The sequence below is a fragment of the Oryctolagus cuniculus genome, chromosome 3 (assembly GCF_964237555.1).
Source record: "Oryctolagus cuniculus chromosome 3, mOryCun1.1, whole genome shotgun sequence".
Taxonomy (NCBI): Eukaryota; Metazoa; Chordata; class Mammalia; order Lagomorpha; family Leporidae; genus Oryctolagus; species Oryctolagus cuniculus.
In genome coordinates this window covers 141,695,880-141,718,653 of record NC_091434.1, presented here as the reverse complement: position 1 = coordinate 141,718,653, position 22,774 = coordinate 141,695,880, and the positions used below count along the sequence as shown (strand labels likewise).

Below are 22,774 nucleotides of genomic sequence, written 5' to 3'. Positions count from 1 at the left end.
GTCTGAAGCCAGGAGCCAGGAGCTTCCTCCAGGTCTCCCATGTGGGTGCAGGGTCATCCTCCACTGCTTTCCCAGGCAGGGAGCTGCATTGGAAGCAGCTCTGTTTGTGATGCTGGTGCTGTAGGCTGTGGTTTAACGTGCTGTGCCATAGTACTGTCCCTACTATGTAGACTTCTTATGGGTATCTGCCCTAATACTGGTAAGAATGATTTCATTCAATACTCAGATGACCTTCTAAGATAGGTATATCTGCTGCCATTTTCAGGTACATGTAACCAGGCATAAAAATACCACATGGGTTCTAGAAGGTCTCGCTGGGGTTGGGCTGGGGACACGCATATGCTGGAGGCTGGGCACCTGGCTGCAGTGTGCTGGAGTGGGACGTGGTTCTGTCCTAGTCCATGTCCAAGGTCTGTGAGGCTGGAACTTGTAAAGTTTGGGGAATCTTCTTTAAGAAAAAGAGCAAGATATTACAGATGGAAAATTAGGTTCAGGGTCCCAGACAAGGCTCCTACAATGGAGAGGCTGAAGCTTCACTGGACATCTGGTATACCTATCTCTGGTCTGTTCCTATAGCTGGGCACAGCTTGGCCAACTGCATTGATACTCTCAAGGAAAGAGGTCAAAGGGTGTCATAACAATCCCCTAAACCAATGAATCTAGCTATGTTTCTTTAAAAAGAACACTATAAATTATTTAAATGTTTTGAGAATTATTATACACTTTCTAAAATAAAATGAATTTGTAATTTATTATCTCCTAAAACATAAGCACAGGCCTATCATCCCTTTTACGGTGAGAAGTATTAGAATAGAATCAAAGAGAAGGCAGCACAAATAGACACAAGAGGTTAGGACAGCTGATTGCTCTTGGTAGAATAATCATGAAGCAGCAGGTTAAGCCTCTCCTTGGGATGCCTGCATCCCAGATGTGAGTGCTGATTCAAATCTCAGCTCTTCTACTTCCAATTCAGCTTCCTGCTAATGCACCCAGGAGGGCAGAGGTTCTTGGATAAAGTACTTGGGACCCTACCACCCGTGTGGAAAACCCAGATGGTGTCTCAGGCTCCTGGCTTTGGCCTGGTCCAGCCCTGGCTGTTGCAGACTGAACTTGCAGATTAAAGAGCTTGCTCTGTCTCTTCCTTCCTCCCGCCCTGTCACTCTGCTTTTCAAATAAATAGATACGCCCCTCCCCTTTTTGATAAAAGCAAGTGTGTCTGTGACAATCACTGCTAATACTGAAAAATGCTTGGTACGGGCTAGAGAGGCCTCTCTTCCAGGGTCGGCGTGTCAGAATTAGAGTGATACTACCTTTAAGTCTTTTGCAAGCTTGCAGAGAGTGATAGGTTCAGCCATAATGCAGATCCTCGCAGTTTGTGTGACAATATCCCTTAGTCAGACCTACATAGCTCGTCTTGATCCCATCACGCTGACTCTCAGGCAGGCACCATGTATAAGCATCTATGAACTGCAAGCAGCATACCTTCAGGACAACCTGATACTCCAGCAATTCCTCCAGCTCCTTCTGCTCCTTCAGTAACTGCTTTTGCTTAGATGCCAAATCTTCCCGTAAATTTTTAATCTCCAACTTCTTCTGCATTATTTCCTTACGTAATTCCTCGGTGCTCTCTTTCAATATTCTCATCTTCTTCTCCATTTCCTTTAAAAGGACAGTGATTGGGTGACTAGTCTTAGCAAGCATTTATCTACCTAAAAACTGGATAGGAAATCATTTCACCATTTTGATTATGTTTGTCTTGGTGTTTGAATGATTCTCACCATGTTATTACCACTTGGGGAGATCCAAGATGGCAGAATAGGGAGGGAGCTTACTGCTCTAGGCTAGGGGAAGTTAGTTTGAAAAAGGGGAGAGTTCAGTCTCAGCGAAGAGTTAGGGAGAAAATGGCAGGGGAAATTCCATGTAAGTCAGAGGGACACTGTGGATGTATGTGGAGGGTGTGGATGCACACAACTCAGGACCCAGCAGCCAAGAGCCTCAGCATCAGTTTTGGAGAGTAAGGTGAAACCAGACTGCAGCAGTTCATGATCTAGCAATTAAGCTGTGGGAAGAGTCTGGCACGAGCCCAGCTTGGAGCCCTGTAGGGGACAGTGTACCTGCCAGCCTAGATGAGAAAAAAAGGAAGCACATTTCTCTCCACCCAATCACCCCTGCACCAGCCTTTGGTAACATGCTGAGGGCGGGAGCTATTTTGGACATATGTAACAGCTGCACCAGCTCTTGTCTGTGCACCCAGCAACCAGCCAAGTGGAGGTGCCCAAGATTGGCTGGAATTGACAGGAAGCTGGGTGCTTGTGTCCATGGGAGGCTTGTGTGCTGGGACTTTGAAAACATTATGGCTAAATGGTGGGGGGAGCAGGGTGTGGCTGGGACTTTGGGCAGTCACTGTGGGCAACTCCACACACTTGGGGATCCCTGATTCCCTGGCGGGGGGATTGCTGCAGGATTCATGCTTACACTGAGGCCCGTACAGATCCTTTGTGTGGTTCTTGTGGTAGCATGGATGAATATTGTACCCACTGGGGCTAGTGCCCAGTGCCCAGGCACTGGTCTTTTTTGAGGAGAGGAGGTGGGCATGAGACTATGCCAACAGAGCAGAAAAATCATCCCTTATGATAAAAAAAAAGGATTTACCAAGCTCAACCTGGTGTCACCTTGGACACTCCCTTTACCCTGGAGCACTAAACAGACATCACTGGCTACATGCAGAACATGCCTCTGGGTATTCATTAAAAATGTGTACATTCCACTAAGCCACAGAGGCATGGTTCAAAGATAAAAGCCATCATAGGGAATAAAGAAACAAAAGAGAAACCAACAAGTTTATCCACAAATGCCTAATAATAAATGCAACAATTTAAGAAACAAGGATAAGGAAGACAACATGACACCCCCAGAAGAATATAATACTTCAATAGCATAATGTGAAGATGAAGACACTGAAGAAATGTCAGAAATATAATTCAAAAAATTGATCCCAGGATTACTTCGAAGTAATCAGAAGCAAATACATAAACTGATGAAATCCATACATGACATGAAAGAAAATTTCTCCCATGAAATTGAGATCTTAAAGAGAAATCAGGGACTGGTGCTGCAGTATAGTGGGTAAAGTCACTGCCTGCAGTGCTGGCGTCTCATATGGGCACTGGTTCAGGTCCCAGATGCTCCACTTCCAATCCAGCTATTTGCAATGGTCCGGGAAATCAGTGGAAGATGGCCTAAGTCCTTGGGCTCCTGAACCCGTGTGGGAGACCTGGAAGAAGCTCCTGGCTCCTGGCTTCAGATTGGCACAGCTCCGACCATTGCGGCCAATTGGGGAGTAAACCAGTGGATGGAAGACCTCTCTCTCTCTCTCTCTCTCTCTCTCTCTCTCTCTCTCCCTTTCCTCTCTCTCTGTGTAACTCAAACTTTCAAATAAATAAATAAATCTTTAAACCAAAAAAAAGAGAAGTCAAAAAGAAATATTGGAAATGAACAATTCAATAGAACAAATAGAAAATATGGTGGAAAGCCTTAACAATGGAATTGGTGAAGCAGAAGAAAGAATATCAAGTTAGAAGACAATTCTCTGGAAATTTTCAGTCAGACAAAAAAAAAAAAAAAAAAAAGGAGAAGAAATTAGAAAACTAAAAAACAGTGTTGGAAATCTATGGGATACTATCAAATGACTCAAAATACAGGTTGTAGGAGTTCTTGAAGGCGTGGAAAGACAGAATATATTAGAAGGCATTCTTAGTGAAATAATTAAAGAAAACTTCCCTAATTTGGAGAAAGAAAGGGACATCCAAGTATAGGAAGCATATAGAACTCCTAATAGACATGACCAGAAAAGATATTTACCACACCATATTGTAGTCAAACTCTCCACAGTAAAATGTAAAGAAAAGGGGCGGAGCCAAGATGGCGGAATAGTGAGGGCACACACTGATAGTCTGGGAAAAGATAGTTTAATTAAAGTGGAGTTACTGTAGTTTCAGGGAAAGGCTCGGGAAAAAAATTGCAGAGGAAATTCTTTGGGATCTAGTGGATGTGACACGGAGGACCTACGGGGAGAGCAAGGATGCCCATGGCTCGGGATCCCAGTTGCAGAGTCTACGCACCAGCGCTGGAAGGGGAGGTGAGGTCAGTAGCTCGAGACATTGGCAAGGAAACAGCAGAAAGAGCCTAGAGGGAATGAGGCTTGAAGCCCCGCTGGGGAAAGGTTAACTAGAGGAGAGAAAATAAATAATAAATAAATAAATAAATAAATAAATAAAAGGGACTGGCACGGCCATGAGCCTCTCTCCACTCAGCTTACAAAGGCAAGCAAGACAAAGAGCTGGCACCATTTTGGACATACGTAAAGTGGCACCTGCCATCAACCGAGCAGAAAAATCTGACTCTGGTGGGGAAAAATAACTGGAGGTTAGGACCTAGTGAAGGTGTGGAGCTAATGAACTGAGACTGTGAGACTGTGAAAATCTGAGGGTGTGGGAGAGAACTCATGGAATACACAAACTCGGTAAGCTTGGCAACCCGGTGTGAGACTACAGGGAAATTTGAGATCAAACGGAGGACTGCATAAAGCCTTTTTGTGGTCCTTGGGGCAGAGCAGACAAATATTATACCCACAGGGGCCAGATTTCATACATTCATACAGGGGCCAAATTTCATACATTGACTACCCTCAATTCTGCTAAGCTGTGCGGAATTACTTTCCTTCTGAGTTAAAAAAAAAAAGAAAGAAAGAAAGAGAGAGCGAGAGAGAGAACAACATGGGTGAGTCACCTTTGGCACACCCTTAACCCTGAAGAATCAAACAGAGCTCTCTGGCCACACCCATCACATGCCTCTAAGGATCCATCAAAAGTAGACAGTCCACTTAATCTAGAGTCATAGTATAATGAGAAAAAACACCACAGCGAAGAAACCGAAGAATATCTCCACCATGCCAAGCAACAAACGCAGAAACCGAGGAAACAAGAACAAGGAAGACATTATGACACCCCTAAATGAACAAGACACCCCAATTCAAGATTATGAAGTTGATGAGATAGAAGAAATGCAAGAAATGGATCTCAAAAATTGATAAGAACATTAATAAGTTCTCAAAAACCAATTCTTGAACTACAGAAATCATTACTGGACAGGATAGAAAATCTCTCTAGAGAAAAAGAAATATTAAGGAGGAATCAAAATGAAATGAAGCAACTAGTAGAATATGAAATGGTGATAGTGAAGAGAAATCACAATGAAATGAAGAATTCAATAGATCAAATGACAAACACATTAGAGAGCCTTAAAAACAGAATGAGTGAAGCAGAAGAGAGAATATCGGACTTAGAAGACATAGAAAACATAAATAGATCCATAACTGAGACAGAAATTGAAACAGTAATAAAGGCCCTCCCAACAAAGAAAAGCCCAGGACCAGATGGATTCACTGCTGAATTCTACCAGACATTTAAAGAACTAACTTCAATTCTTCTCAAACTATTCAGAACAATTGAAAAAGAGGGAATCCTCCCAATTTCTTACTATGAAGCCAGCATCACCTTAAACCCTAAGCCGGAGAAAGATGCAGCATTGAAAGAAAATTACAAACCAATATCCCTGATGAACATAGATGCAAAAATCCTCAATAAAATTCTGGCCAATAGAATGCAACAACACATCAGAAAGATCATCCACCCAGACCAAATGGGATTTATCCCTGGTATGTAGGGATGGTTCAATGTGCGCAAAACAATCAATGTGATACACCACATTAACAAACTTCAGAATAAAAACCATATGATTATCTCAATAGATGCAGAGAAAGCATTTGATAAAATACAACACCCTTTCATGATGAAAACTCTAAGCAAACTGGGTATGCAAAGAACATTCCTCAATACAATCAAAGCAATTTATGAAAAACCCACGGCCAACATCCTATTGAATGCGGAAAAGTTGAAGCATTTCCACTGGGGTCTGGTACCAGACAGGGATGCCCACTCTCACCACTGCTATTCAATATAGTTCTGGAAGTTTTAGCCAGAGCCATCAGGCAAGAAAAAGAAATTAAAGGGATACAAGTTGAGAAGGAAGAAGTCAAACTATCCCTCTTTGCAGACGATATGATTCTTTATTTAGGGGATCCAAAGAACTCTACTAAGAGACTATTGGAATTCATAGAAGAGTTTAGCAAAGTAGCAGGATATAAAATCAATGCACAAAAATCAACAGCCTTTGTATACACAGGCAATGCCACAGCTGAGAAAGAACTTCTAAAATCAATCCCATTCACAATAGCTACAAAAACAATCAAATACCTTGGAATAAACTTAACCAAGGATGTTAAAGATCTCTATGATGAGAATTACAAAATCTTAAAGAAAGAAATAGAAGAGGATACCAAGAAATGGAAAAATCTTCCATGCTCATGGATTGGAAGAATCAATATCATCAAAATGTCCATTCTCCCAAAAGAAATTTATAGATTCAATGTGATCTCAATCAAAATACCAAAGACATTCTCCTCAGATCTGGAAAAAATGATGCTGAAATTCATATGGAGACACAGAAGACCTCGAATAGCTAAAGCAATCTTGTACGACAAAAACAAAGCTGGAGGCATCACAATACCAGATTTCAGGACATACTACAGGGCAGTTGTTATCAAAACAGCATGGTACTGGTACAGAAACAGATGGATAGACCAATGGAACAGAATAGAAACACCAGAAATCAACCCAAACATCTACAGCCAACTTACATTTGATCAAGGATCTAAAACCAATTTCTGGAGCATGACGGTCTATTCAATAAATGGTGCTGGGGAAACTGGATTTCCATGTGCAGCAGTGTGAAGCAAGATCCCTACCTTAAAGGTTACATGAAAATCCACTAAACATGGATTAAAGACCTAAATCTATGATCCGACACCATCAAATTATTAGAGAACATTGAAGAAACCCTGCAAGATATTGGCACAGGCAAAGACTTCGTGGAAAAGAACCCGGTGGCACAGGCAGTCAAACCAAAATTAACATTTGGGATTACATCAGATTGAGAAGTTTCTGTACTGCAAAATAAAGTCAGGAAAGTGAAGAGGCAACCGACAGAATGGGAAAAATATTTGCAAACTATTTAACAGATAAGGATTAATAACCAGAATCTACAAGGAGATCAAGAAACTCCACAACAACAAAACAAACAACTCTCTTAAGAGATGGGCCAAGGACCTCAATAGACATTTTTCAAAAGAGGAAATCCAAATGGCCAACAGACACATGAAAAAATGTTCAAGATCACTAGCAATCAGGGAAATGCAAATCAAAACCACAATGAGGTTTCACCTCACCCCAGTTAGAATGGCTCACATTCAGAAATCTACCAACAACAGATGCTGGCAAGGATGTAGGGAAAAAGGGACACTAACCCACTGTTGGTGGGAATGCAAACTGGTCAAGCCACTATGGAAGTCAGTCTGGATTCCTCAGAAACCTGAATAGAACCCTACCATACAACCCAGCCATCCTGCTCCTTGGAATTTACCAAAGGAAATTAAATTGTCAAATAAAAAAGCTGTCTGCACATTAATGTTTATTGCAGCTCAATTCACAATAGCTAAGACCTGGAACCAACCTAAATGCCCATCAACAGTAGACTGGATAAAGAAATTATGGGATATGTGCTCTACAGAATACTATACAGCAGTCAAAAACAATGAAATCCGGTCATTTGCAACAAAATGGAGGAATCTGGAAAACATCAGCTGAGTGAAATAAGCCAGTCCCAAAGGGACAAATATCATATGTTCTCCCTTATCAGTGACAACTAACCGAAAACCAAAGGAGAAACCTGTTGAAGTGAAATGGACACTATGAGAAACGGTGACTTGATCAGCCCTTGCCCTGACTGTTGATGAACAACTTAATACTTTATCCCTTTTAGTATTTTTTTGTTCTACTTAATACTATTGGTTGAACTCTGTAATTAATACACAATTATTCTTAAGTGTTGAAACTTAACTGAAAAGTGATCCCTGTTAAATGTAAGAGTGGGAATAAGAGAGGAAAGAGATGTACAATTTGGGACATGCTCAAGCTGAATTGCCGCAAATGGTAGAGTTGGAAACATGCCAGGGGATTCCAATTCAATCCCATCAAGGTGGCATGTACCAATGCCATCTCACTAGTCTAAGTGATCAATTTCTGTTCACAATTGATCATGATAGGACTAAGAGTCAAAGGGATCACATAAGCAAGACTAGTGTTTGCCATCATACTAACTGATAGAATAGTCATCATACTAACTGATAGAATAAAAAAGGGAGAGAATTATCCAACATGGGAAGCGGGATACACAGCAGACTCATAGAATGGCAGATGTCCTAAACAGCACTCTGGCCTCAGAATCAGCCCTTAAGGCATTTGGATCCGGCTGAAAAGCCCATGAGAGTATTTCAGGCATGGAAAGCTAAGACACTGTGGCAAAAAAATAATAATAAAATGAAATGACCTAATTGAAAGATGTCTGTGAGTGAGATCCCAGTGGAAAGAACAGGTAATCAAAAAAAGAGGTACTTTTCTCGGAAGGGAGGAGAGAACTTCCACTTTGACCATGGCCTTGTCTAAATATGATCAGAGTTGGCAAACTCAAAAGGCCTCCATAGCCTTGACAACTCATGACAAGAACCTAGGGTGATTACTGATGCCGTAAACAAGAGTGTCAATTTGTTAAGTCAACAACAGGAATACTGTGCACTTACTCCTCATGTAGGATCTCTGTCCTTAATGTGCTGTACATTGAGATTTAATGCTATAACTACTACTCAAACAGTATTTTTCACTTTGTGTTTCTGTGTGGGTGCAAACTGTTGAAAGCTTTACTTAATATATGCTAAATTTATCTTCTGTATATAAGAGAAATGAAAATGAATCTTGATGTGAATGGAATGGGAGAGGGAGCAGGTGGAGGGAGGGTTGTGGGTGGGAGGGAAGTTATGGGGGGGGGAGCCATTGTAATCCATAAGCCGTACTTTGGAAATTTATATTCAGTAAGTAAAAGTTAAAAAAATTACAAAATTAAAAAAAAATACAAAATTAAAATAATGTAAAGAAAACATTCTAAAATGTACATGAGAGAAATGCCAGATTATATAAGAGGATCTCCAATTAGACTTACAATGGACTTCTCATCAGAAACTCTACAGGCTAGGAGAGAATGGAAAGATATATTCCAAGTCTTAACAGAAAAAAAAAACTGTCAACCCAGAATACTGTAACCTGAAAAACTCTCATTTGTAAATATAGGTGGAATAAAGACCTTCCATAACAAATAGAATTTGAAAGAATTTGTCACCACCCATCTAACTTTACAAAAGATGCTTAAATATGTGCTACACACAGAAACACAAAAAGATAGCCATCATTATGAAAGAATGTGAAGGCAGAAAACCACCCAGTAAAACTACAAAAGAAATTAAAGTAAATAATAGGAATATTTATGGAAAAATGGCAGGGGCAATTGTTACTTACAATAGTTACCTTGAATGTAAATGGCCCCAAATCTCCAGTTGAAAGATACAGGCTGGCAGAATGGATTAAAAAACAAAACCCATTATTTGCTGCTTACAAGAAACACATCTCACCAGCAAAGATAGATGCAGACTGAAAGTGAAAGGATTAAAAAATATATTCCATACTAACAGAAACCAAAGAGTTGGTGTATCCATCCCAATATCAGAAAAAATAGACTTTAACACAAAAGCTGTTAAAAGAGGCAAAGAAGGGAACTATATAATGAGTAAGGAGTATTTCCACTGGCAACACACAGACACATAGCAGCTCATAGCAGAGGGAAATTTTGCCACAAGCACTAAGACACATGTTAAAGATAAAAGGAATTGGAAATGCTGAAAAACAAGGGGAAAATTTTTTTAATTAGTTTATAGTTTTATTTATTTTTTTAACTATTATTTGATGAATATAAATTTCCAAAGTACAGAATATGGATTACAATGGCTTCCCCCCCATAACGTCCCTCCAACCCGCAACGCTCCCCTTTCCCACTCCCTCTCCCCTTCCATTCACATCAAGATTCATTTTCGATTCTCTTATATACAGAAGATCAGTTTAGCATACATTAAGTAAAGATTTCAATAGTTTGCTCCCACACAGAAACATAAAGTGAAAAATACTGTTTGAGTACTAGTTATAGCATTAAATCTCAATGTACAGCACATTAAGGACAGAGGTGCTACATGAGGAGTAAGTGCATAGTGACTCCTGTTGTTGACTTAACAAATTGACACTCTTGTTTATGGCATCAGTAATCACCCTAGGCTCTTGTCATGAGCTGCCAAGGCTATGGAAGCCCCCTGAGTTCACTGACTCTGATCATATTTAGACAAGGCCATGGTCAAAGTGGAAGTTCTCTCCTCCCTTCAGAGAAAGGTACCTCCTTCTTTGATGACCTATTCTTTCCACTGGGATCTCACTCGTGGAGATCTTTCATTTAGTTTTTTTTCCCCCCAGAGTGTCTTGGCTTTCCATGCCTGAAATACTCTCATGGGCATTTCAGCCGAATCAAGGGGAAAATTTTTAATAAGACTAAGGAAGATAGTATTAGCCCCAGAGTGGAACATTACCTCAGCTCTTCAATAATAGAAGCAGAAGAAGAAGGGATTGAGGATATGCCAGAAACAGAATTCAGAAAATTAATTGACAGATTACTTAGAAGCAATCAAAAACACATTCATGACCTAAATGAAAAGTGCTCCCAAGAAATTGAGATATTGAAGAGAAATCAGAATGAAATTCTAGATACGAAGAACTCAATAGAGCAAATAAAAATACAGTGGATAGTCTGAAAAATAGAATAAATGAGACAGAAAACAAATATCAAAGTAGAAGACAAATTTCTGGAAATAACACAGTCAGACCTAACACAAGAAGAAATCAGGAAATTGAAAAACATGGCTGAAGATCTGCAAGATTCTATCAAACAATCCAACCTACGGGTCCTAGGAATTCCAGAAGGCATCGAAACAGAGAAAGGATTAGAAGACCTTCTTAATGAAATAATAGCAGAGAACTTCCCCGTTCTGGAGAAAGAAAGAGACGCCCAAGTTCAGGAAGTACACAGAACTCCCAATAGACATGACCAGAAAAGATCCTCGCCTCAGCACATAGTGGCAATGCTCTCCTCAGTAACACATAAAGAAAAGATCTTAAAATGTGCCCGAGAGAAATGCCAGATAACATTCAGAGGAAACTCAAACTCACCCCAGACTTTCTCATCACAAACCCTACAAGCAAGGAGAGAATGGTGAGACATACTCCATGGTCTAAGAGGAAAAAATTGTCAACCCAGATTACTGTACCCTGAAAAACTCTCATTTATGAATTAAGGAGAAATAAGGATTTTCCACAGAAAACAGAAATTAAAAGAATTTATAAGTACACGCCCAGCCCTAGGAAACGTGCTTAAACACATGCTACACAAAAACACAGAAACAGGAACATCACTGGAAAAGTAGATAATTACCTAGCAAAAGAACAAATGAAATGCAAAGTGCATAAACAGAACTATTTACAGAAACATGGCAGGGCAAAGTCGTTACTTAACAATATTAACACTGAATGTAAATGGTCTCAACTCCTGAGTTAAGACACAGACTGGCTGAATGGATTAAAAAACAAAACACATCTCACCAATAAAGATGCTTGTAGACTAAAAGTGAAAGGTTAGAAAAAGATAATCCATGCTAACAGAAACCAAAAAAAAGAGTTGGTGTGACAAAATAGACTTTAATACAAAAACCATCAAGTGAGACAAAGAAGTACACTATATAATGATCAAAGGATCAATTCAACAGGAAGATGTGACCATTATAAATGTATATGCACCCAACCACAGGGCACTTGGCTCTTTAAAAGAAATGTTAAAGGATTTAAATGGAGATATAGATCCAAATACAATAGTGATGGGGGACTTCAATACTCCACGTCTCAGCAATGGACAGATCAATGAAACAGAAAATCAGTAAGGAAACAACAGAGTTAATTGACACCATAGACCAAATAGACCTAGTAGATATCTACAGAACTTTCCACTTACAGCCAAAGAGTACACATATTTCTCTCCAGTACATGGAACTTTTTCTAGGATTGACCACGTGCTAGGCCATAAAGCAAGTCTCAGCAAATTCAAAAAAATCAAAGTCATTCGATGCATCTTCTTGGACCACAGTGCAATGAAGCTGGAAATCAACAACTCAAGAATCCCTACATCATATGCAAACACATGGAGAATGAACAACATGTTATTGAATGAACAGTGGATCATAGAAGAAATCAAAAGAGAAATCAAAAAATTTCTGGAAATAAAAAAAGATGACAATACAACATATCAAAATTTGTGGGATACAGCAAAATCACTGTTAAGAGGAAAGTTTATAGCAATTGGTGCCTACATCAAGAAACTGGAAAGCTACCAAATAAATGATCTATGCACCTCAAGGACTTAGAAAAAACAATAGCAATTAAACCCAAAACAAGTAGAAGGAGAGAAATAATTAAAATTCAGAAGAAATCAACAAAATTGAAACAAAAAAAAAACAATACAAAGATCAGCAAAATGAAGAGCTGTTTTTTTTTTTTTTTAAATAAAATCGATACACCATTGGCCCAACTAACCAAAAAAAGGAGAAGGAAGCCCCAGATTAATAAAATTAGAGATGAAAAAAGAAATGTAACAACAAACACCACAGAAATAAAAAAAATCATCAGAAATTACTACAAAGAGCTGTATGCCAACAAACCAGGAAACTAGAAGAAATGGATAGATTGCTGGACACACACAATCTACCTAAACTGAGCCATGAAGTCACAGAAAACCTAAACAGACCCATAACCAGGACAGAAATTGAGTCAGTAATAAAGGCCCTCCCAACAAAGAAAAGCCCAGGACTGAATGGCTTCACTGATGAATTCTACCAAACATTTAAAGAAGAACTAACACCAATCCTTCTCAAGCTATTTAAAACTATTGAAAGGAAGGGAATCCTCCCAAATCCCTTCTATGAAGCCAGTATTACCTTAATCCCTAAATCTGGAAAAGATGCAACAGAGAAAGAAAACTATAGACCAATTTCCCTGATGAACAGACACAAAAATCCTCAACAAAATTCTGGACAATAAAATTCAACAACACATCAGGAAGATCATTCACCCAGACCAAGTGGTATTTAACATGCACAAATCAATCAATGTGATATATCACATTAACAAATCGAAGAACAAAAACCATATGATTATCTCAATAGATGCAGAGAAAGCATTTGATAAAATACAACAGCCTTTCATGATGAAAACTCTAAGAAATTTCAGTCTAGAAGGAACATTCCTCAAAATAATTAAGGCAATTTATGACAAACCCATGGCCAGCATCCTATTGAATGGGGAAAAACTAGAAGCATTCCCACTGAGATCTGGAACCAGACAAGGATGCCCACTCTATCCATTGCTATTCAATATAGTCCTGGAAATTTTAGCCAGAGCCATCAGGCAAGAAAAAGAAATCAAAGGGATTGACATCAGTAAAGATGAAGTCAGACTATCCTTATTTGTAGAGGATATAATTATATATAGAGGGAGAACCAATAGACTCCACTAGGAGACTACTGAACTCATAAAAGAGTTTGGTAAAATAGCAGGATATAAAACAACACACAAAAAACAACAGCCTTTGTAAACACAGACAAGGCCATGCCTGAGAAAGAACTTCTAAGATCAATCCCATTCACAATAGCTACAAAAAATTAAATACCTTGGAATAAATTTAACCAAGGAGGTCAAAGATCTCTACAACAAGAATTACAAAACTCTAAAGAAAGAAATTGAAGAAGACATAAAAAAAGTGGGAAAAACTTTCATGTCCATGGATCAGAAGAATCAATTCCATCAAAATGTCCATCCTCCCAAAAATAATTTACAGATTCAAAGCAATACCATTCAGAATACCAAAGGCATTCTTATATCTAGAAAAAATTATGCTGAAATTCATTTGGAAATACAAGAGGCCTCAGATAGCTAAAGTAAACTTATACAACAAAAATAAAGCCAGAGGCATAAAAATACCAGATTTCAAGATATACTACAAAGCACTTATTATCAAAACAGCCTGGTACTGGTACAAAACAGATGGATAGACCAATGGAACAGAATAGAAACGCCAAAAATCAATCTAAGCATCTACAACCAACCTATATTTGACCAATGAGCTAAACTCAATCCCTGTAGCAAGAACAGTCTCTTCAACAAAAATTGTGCTGGGAAAACTGGATTTCCACATACAGAAATATGAAGCAAGACCCCTACCTTACACCTTACACAAAAATCCATTCAAAATGGATTAAAGAACTAAATCTACAACCCAATACCATTAATTACTAGAGAGCATTGGGGAAACCCTGCAAGACATTGGCCTAGGCACAGAGTTCCTGGAAAAGACCCCTGAGGCAGAGGCAGTAAAATTAAGATTTATAAGTGGGATTACATCAAATTTAGATGCTTTTATACAGCAAAAGAAACAGTCAGGAAAGTAAAGAGACAACCAACAGAATGGGAGAAATTATTTTCAAACCATGCAACTGATATAGGATTAATAACCAGAGTATAGCTGGCACTGTGGCTCACTTGGCTAATCCTCCGCCTGTGGTGCCAGCACTCCAGGTTCTAGTCCTGGTTGCTCCTCTTCCAGTCCAGCTCTCTGCTGTGGCCCGGGAGGGTAGTGGAGGATGGCCCAAATGTTTGGGTTCCTGCACCCTCATGGGAGACCAGGAGGAAGCACCTGGCTCCTGGCTTTGGATCGGCGAGCAGCGCCAGCTGTGGTGGCCATTAGGGGAGTGAATCAACAGAAGGAAGACCTTTCTCTCTGTCTCTCCCACTGTCTATAACTCTCTCTCTGTCTCTCTCTCTCTCATTGTCTAACTCTGCCTGTCAAAAAAAAAATAACCAACCAGAGTATATAAAGTAATCAATAAACTCAACAATAACAAAGCAAACAAACTAGTTAAGAGATGGGCAAAGGACTTAAATAGACATTTCTCAAAAAAGGAAATCCAAATGGCCTACAGACACATGAAAAAATGCTCAGGATCACTAGTCATCAGGGATATGCAAATCAAAACCACAATGAGGTTTTACCTCACCCCAGTTAGAATGGTTTTCATACAGAAATCAACAAACAACAAATGCTGGTGAAAATGTGGGGAAATAGGTACCTTAGTCCACTGTTGGTGGGAATGCAAACTGGTAAAGCCATTATTGAAGACAGTTTGGAGATACCTCAGAAATCTGAATCTATTCCTCATATGACCCAGCCATCCTACTCCTCAGAATTTACCCAAAGGAAATGAAATAAGCAAATAAAAGAGTCATCTACACCTCCATGTTAATCACAGCTCAATTTATAATAGCCACAACATGGAATCAACCTAAATGCCCATCAAGCTATGGGATATGTACTCTATAGAATACTACATAGTAGTTAAAAAAAAAAACGAAATCCAGTCATTTACCGCTAAATGGGTGGATCTGGAAAATATAATATTTAGTGAAATAAGCCAGTCCCAAAGGGACAAATACCATATGTTTTCTCTGATCTGTGACAACTAACAGAGCACCTAAAAGGAAACCTGTATAAATGAAACTGACACTATGAGAAGCAATTACTTGAACAACCCTTATCTTGACTGTTGAGGAACAGTTTATTATTTAATTTTATTTATTTTTTATTCTTTTTTCTCTACTTAATACCATTGGTTGAACTCCATAACTAACATAGATGTATTAAGTCAATTGAAAATAGACCCCAGTTAAAAATAAGAGCGGGAATGAGAAAGGGAGGAACTGTACAGATTGGCACTCATTCTCACAGACTTACCCCTAAGGGTGAAACTAAAAACTTGCCGTGGGACTCCAATCCCATTTAGCTGGGTGGCACTAATCCCATCTTATGTGATAAAGTGATCATATTAAGTATGGAATTGATCATATAGATAGGACCATAAGTCAAAGGGATCACATAAATAAACCAAGTACCTGGTAATAACAATAGATAGAATTAAAAAGGAGAGAAAATTCCAACATGGGAAGCAGTCCACACAGCAGACTCATAGAATTATAAATGCCCTAAACAGCACTCTGACCTCAGAATCAGCCCCTAAGGCATTCAGATCTGACTGAAAATACCATGAGCACACTTCAGGCTGGAAAGCCAAGACATAGTGGCAAAAATGATTCTGTATGAAAGATCTCTGTGAGTGAGATCCCAGTGGAAAGGAGGGGCCATCAAAGAAGGATGTACTTTTCTCTGAAAACCAACAGTTTGTGTACTCAAAAGGCTTCCAAAGCATTGGCAGCTCATTTGAAGAGCCTCAGGTGATCACTGACATCATAAATAAGAGTGTCAGTTGTTAAATCAACAACAAGAGTCACTGTGCACTTGCTCTCCATGTTGAACCTCTGTCCTTAATGAGATGTACTATGAGAATTAACAGTAAAACTTGTCTTCAAACAGTACTTTATACTTTGTGTGTCGTGTGGGTGCAAATATTTGAAATCTCTATTTAGTATAGAGTTGGTCTTCTGTATATAAAATCAATTAAAATGAACCTCAATTTAAAATGGAATGGGAGAGGGAGTAGGAAGTGGGATGGGAGTGGGGGTGCTAGGGCGGGAATGGGGGGAAGAAACACCATGTCCCTAAAAGCTATACATATGAAATTTGTATTAATTAAGTAAAAACCTTCAAAAAATAAAACTAATGTGAAGTGGATCTTTTAAATGGATTATATGGGAATCTACAAAATGTATGAAAATGTATATTATAACAAACTATGTATGCATTTCAAAGATTTTTGCATCAAAAATAAATTTATCTTTTCATGTCACTTATCCATTAAATAATGATCAAGGGATCATTTCAACAGGAAGGTATGACTATTATAAACGTATAAGCACCTAATTACAGGGCACCTGATTATTTAAAATAAATGTTAAAGGATCTAAAGGGAGGCATAGACTCTAATACAATAGTAATGGGGGACTTCAATACCCCACTTTCAGCAAGGGACAGATCAACCAGACATAAAATCAGCAAGGAAATAGCAACCAGCAGAATGGGAGCAATTATTTGGAACTATGCAACTGATGAAGGATTAATAACCAGAATATACAAAGACATCAAGAAACTCCACAACAACAACAAAAAAACAAACAACCCAGTTAAGAAATGGGCAAAGGACTTAAACGAACATTTTCCAAAAGAAGAAATCCAAATTGCCAACAGACACATGAAAAAATGCTCAGGATCACTAGCCACCAGGGAAATGCCAATCAAAATCACAGTGAGGTTTCACCTCACCCCAGTTAGAATGGCTCTCCTACAGAAATCAACAAACAACAAATGTTGGTGAGGATATGGGGAAAAGGTACCCTAATGCACTGTTGGGAATGTAAACTGGTAAAGCCACTATGGAAGACAGTGTGAAGATACCTCAGAAATCTGAATATAGACCTACTGTATGACCCAGCCAACCCACTCCTGGGAATTTACCCAAGGAAAATGAAATCAGCATATGAAAGAGTTATCTTACCCCTATGATTATTGCAGCTCAATTTACAAGAGCTAAGACAAGGAATCATCTCAAATGCACATCAACTGAAGACCAGATGAAGAAATTATGGGGTATGTACACCATGGAATACTACACAGCATTAAAAAACATTGAAATCCAGTGTTTTGCGATAAAATGGATGAAAATGGGAAACATCATACATAGTGAAATAAGCCAGTCCCAAAGGGACAAATACCATCTGTTCTCCCTGACTTATGATAACTAACAGAGCACCCAAAAGGCCATCTATAGAAGTGAAATTGACACTTTGAGAAGCAATGGCTTTGAACAACCCTGTCTCAACTGCCTAGGAACAGTTTTTTAATATACAATTTGTAGAACTCTTAACAGAGTTAATCGTATGTGTATAAAGTTAATTGAAAATAGATCTTTTTTTTTATCTTTTATTTAATGAATATAAATTTCCAAAGTACGACTCATGGGTTACAATGGCTTCCCCCCCCCATACCGTCATTCCCACCCACAACCCTCCCCTTTCCCACTCCCTCTCCCCTTCCATTCACATCAAGATTCATTTTCGATTATCTTAATATACAGAAGATCAGCTTAGTATACCTTAAGTAAGGATTTCAACAGTTTGCTCCCACACAGAAACATAAAGTGAAAAATAATAGATGATTTTTTTTAAATGATGATGAAATCAGATCAGACCTATTGTCATGTTTAATCCCAGTGAGAGTCAAGTTGGGAATTGATAATTTCTTTTTTTTTTTTTTTAACAGAAGATCAGTTTAGTGTACATTAAGTAAAGATTTCAATCGTTTGCACCCCCATAGAAACACAAAGTGAAATATACTGTTTGAGTACTCGTTATAGCATTAAGCCTCAGTGTACAGCACATTAAGGACAGAGATCCTACATGAGGAGTAAGTGCACAGTGACTCCTGTTGTTGACTTTACAAATTGACATTCCTGTTTATGGCATCAGTAATCTCCCTATGCACCAGTCATGAGTTTCCAAGGCTATGGAAGCCCCTTGAGTTCTCCGACTCTTATCTTGTTTAGACACGGTCATAGTCAAAGTGGAGGTTCTCTCCTCCCTTCAGAGAAAGGCACCTCCCTCTTTGAAGACCTGTTCTTTCCACTGGGATCTCACTCACAGAGATCTTTTTGCCAGAGTGTCTTGGCTTTCCATGCCTGAAATACTCTCATGGGCTTTTCAGCCAGATCCGAGTGCCTTTAGGGCTGATTCTGAGGCCAGAGTGCTATTTAGGACATCCGCCATTCTATGAGTCTGCTGAGTATCTCACTTCCCATGTTGGATCACTCTCCCCTTTATTTATTCTATCGGTTAGTGTTAGCAGATACTAGACTTGTTTATGTGCTCCCTTTGACTCTTAGTCCTGAAAATAGATCTTAGTAAAAAAAATAAGAATGGGAATAGGATAGGGCGGAGTGAGAGGGGTGGGAGGACAGGTGTGGTGGGAAGAATCACCATGTTCCTGAAGTAGTTATTATGAAATGTATGAAGTTTGTATTCCTTAAATAAAAGATTTTTGGGAAAAACACAACTTATGATTTATGACTTACTCACAAAGGCATGATAATTTAATTCTACCACATTATTTTGCATGATATTTGATTTCTGCCCCCTTTCAGCTAGTGCTCTTTTCTAGTCTCCTGTATTTTAATATGTATCCTTTTTCAGAATTAATTTTTATTTCATACCAAAAAGTATTCATGAAAGTGCCCAGTCTGTTTTCTGGTAGCAGTGTGATTTGACAAAATCAGATACAGATAATCTTTTAATATCTGGTTTAGGGTTAACCTGAGCCACACGTGGGAACTGAAGATAAGGGAACTCACTCATATTTGGAACATGGAACTCTTTGTACCCCCTGTGCTCTTCTTAATATCACTTGTGTAGCTCATGTGTTCTCCTCAAATGTCCCCCAACTCAGACTCATAGTAGATCTTTGTTTCCTGTGTCTGATTCTCCAGGGGGGCTGTTCAATCTATGGGAAGAGCCTTCTTATATTCAGAAAATGTACATGTTACCTGTGGCTCAGTGGATAGATTCATGTGGCCTGCTTTGGATTTTTTTTTTTAATGCATCCCTCCCTCTCTTGAAGTTCAGAGACATTAAAATGAATGATCCTATAACTTGGAACTAAAGTTCAAGATGCTTTCCCACACTAAGTATCTGTGTTTTGAATGGTGGTTAGATATCCATATACAGAATTAACACTATTTTACCCTACATTAAAGAGCATTTTGTGGGCTGGCTTTGGAATGAAACCACCACCAACATGCTTTTGAAATACAACCATTCAGAAAGCAGAAGCAATGCAAGGTGCAATGAACTTTCTATGGTAGAGTGCAAGAAGTAGCCACATATCTGTTCCACAAGATATGCATGCTTGATTGCAATGCATCTTTGCCATTCTTCCCCTTAAGTGATAAGGCCTGTTCCTCTACTTCCTAATTCCAGTGTTGACCCTGTGATATGCTTTGACCACCAATGGGATATCACCAAAAATGATTTAAGCAGAGGCTCAAAAATTCTCAGGTGTTGGAATTTTCTCTCTCTTGAGGCTGGAAACCCTTCAACCATCAGGTGACCAACTAGTCACGTGGGACTTTAGACAACTAGCCTGCCAACTGGCTGACATGAATGATGCCATCCAAGCCTAGCCTGCGCCCGCTGAGTCAACTCAGTACAGAAGAACTAAGAACTGTGAAATAGAAGAAATGGTTGTGTTGAACCCTGAAGTTTTGGGACGATTTATTATGCAGGAGTAGACAGCAATACATCTTTATGAATATTTCTTGTAATGACTTGAGATTTGTACACAAGGCAATGAGGATCATGGAAGTGGCAAAAATGATGCATTTTTAAAAAAAAAAAGTTGCCAACCGCAGAATCTTTTTTTTTTCTTTTTGACAGGCAGAGTGGACAGTGAGAGAGAGAGACAGAGAGAGAAAGGTCTTCCTTTTGCCGTCGGTTCACCCTCCAATGGCCGCCGCGGCCGGCGCGCTGCGGCCGGCGCGCTGCGGCCGGCGCACCGCGCTGATCCGATGGCAGGAGCCAGGAGCCAGGTGCTTTTCCTGGTCTCCCATGGGGTGCAGGGCCCAAGCACCTGGGCCATCCTCCACTGCACTCCCTGGCCACAGCAGAGGGCTGGCCTGGAAGAGGGGCAACCGGGACAGAATCCGGCGCCCGACCGGGACTAGAACCCGGTGTGCCGGCGCCGCTAGGCGGAGGATTAGCCTAGTGAGCCGCGGCGCCGGCCAGAATCTTTTCTTATTCTGGACACAAAGCAGACATTGTCCGACTAAACACAGCCTCAATTAGATACCACATGGCCAGAGCCTATAATAGGTACCACTTATATTTACTCCAGAAATTACAAACATGTTCCTTCGGTCATCCTCAACAGTTATGGCTTTTCAATGTTTCCAATGTCTCGGGGTAGGGGTGTGATAAATATGGTTTCCAAAGGGGATATTTGAATCAAACAAACTCTAGATCACCCAAGACTTACTCCTGGCTTTGGTATCTTCTCAAACTCCTGTTGCAACATCATTTTTTCTTCCTGTAAACTAGAAAACAAAAATCAATTTTGAGAAAGTACAAAAGGGTGAGTTCTTTCTGCACTCATCATTGTCTGCATTCCATTCTCAGAATGCCTTCCCACAATTCCAAGTGTCCTCATGTCCATCGTGGTGGCTTTCCTTGGACCCATAGGCCCATGGAGGTGCTTCCTAGCCCCTGCCCTCCAGGAACACTGGGCAGTCTCAACCAGCACAGCAGGTGGCTTAGCACTTTATATCTAGAAGCAAGGCCACTCCCCTAAAGTCAGCCTCCTAGACAGACTCTGGCATTTTCTTCTTTATGTGTCTTGCTTTTACTGCTGCAGCCTCCCAACCAATCCACTTGCCTGCCTCCACCCTCCGTTTTCCACCCAGCCAATGCAGTGGCTTCTTTTCTTAATGACACAAACAAGATCACACGACCTCCATGCTTGATAACTTCCCATGATGTCAGAACCAAAGTTTCAACTCCTTTCCTGAGCCTGCATGGTCTGCTGTTCCTGTCTCCCTGCCTGCCACTCTCTGGCTCTGGCCACACTGCCCTTCTTGCCAAACTAATTCTTTCCTCCTGGTCTTTGCCCTTCCTGGTCCCCCAACTGGCTTGCTTGTTCCATGACTCCCTCCTTACTTCACAAACATCAGTACCAAGCCTGAACATCCTACCCAAAGTAGCACCAACACTCCCCACGATTTCTGCTCTACTTTTCTCTGTAGTATGTATCACTACCTGACATTATAGAACACATTCGTTTATTTCCCCAGGGGAAACCCTGCTCCAGGAGGGCAGGGACATTGTTCTGTTCACCACTGCATCATCAGTGCCTCAAGATGTCTGTGCAGAGTTGGCATCCAATAAATATTACCTGAATAAGTGAAACTGCAATGAAGTTCAGTCTCATTTTCATTATTTGAAATGAAATACTTTATATGCTAGATGAGCTAAGGGCATGCATATGCAACTCTCTTTCCCCAGAATGACCCATTCTTTGCATCCAGATTGGACGAAATCCTCATGGAAATCCTGGAAGCAAAAACTATACAAGTGTTCACGGGAATGGAGAGGAGTTTTCCCGGAGCTCAGTGTTTTAGGAGGCGATTGCGTTTCTCAGACACGACGTTAGAGAGGAACAGCAATTGCGTTTCTCAGACACGACGTTAGAGAGGAACAGCGCAGAGTCACGGCTCTCACTGCCAGGAGGAGCCTCACAGGGACTCAAGAGGTACAGGAAACACAGAACCCGTGGGTCACGTGAACACTTCAAAGGGAGCACAGACTGAGACCAAGAGCCAAGGTAAACTGGATATTTACATGTGGGTATTTGAGACCAATTAGTTTTTTTTTTTTTTTTTTGAAAGGCAGAGTTAGAGCGAGCGAGCGAGCTATGGCTGGCATGCTGCGGCTGGTGTGCTGCGCTGATCCGAAGCCCTGAGCCAGGTGCTTCCTCTTGGTCTCCCATGGGGTGCAGGGCCCAAGCACCTGGGCCATCCTCCACTGCACTCCCGGGCCACAGCAGAGAGCTGGCCTGGAAGAGGAGCAACCGGGACAGA

General features: G+C 40.1%; 1 protein-coding gene across 1 annotated transcript in view; it reads right to left on the bottom strand.

Annotated features, from left to right (window-relative positions):
• The window catches only part of CCDC146 (coiled-coil domain containing 146), a 206,088-nt gene that overhangs the window by 43,588 nt on the left and 139,726 nt on the right, over nt 1-22,774 (bottom strand). The window contains exons 5-6 of the mRNA XM_002712021.5: nt 21,178-21,235; nt 1,483-1,659 (exon numbers count right to left, since the gene is read on the bottom strand). Of these exons, the coding sequence (XP_002712067.2) occupies nt 1,483-1,659; nt 21,178-21,235 (235 nt within the window). The remainder of the gene's footprint in view (nt 1-1,482; nt 1,660-21,177; nt 21,236-22,774) is intronic.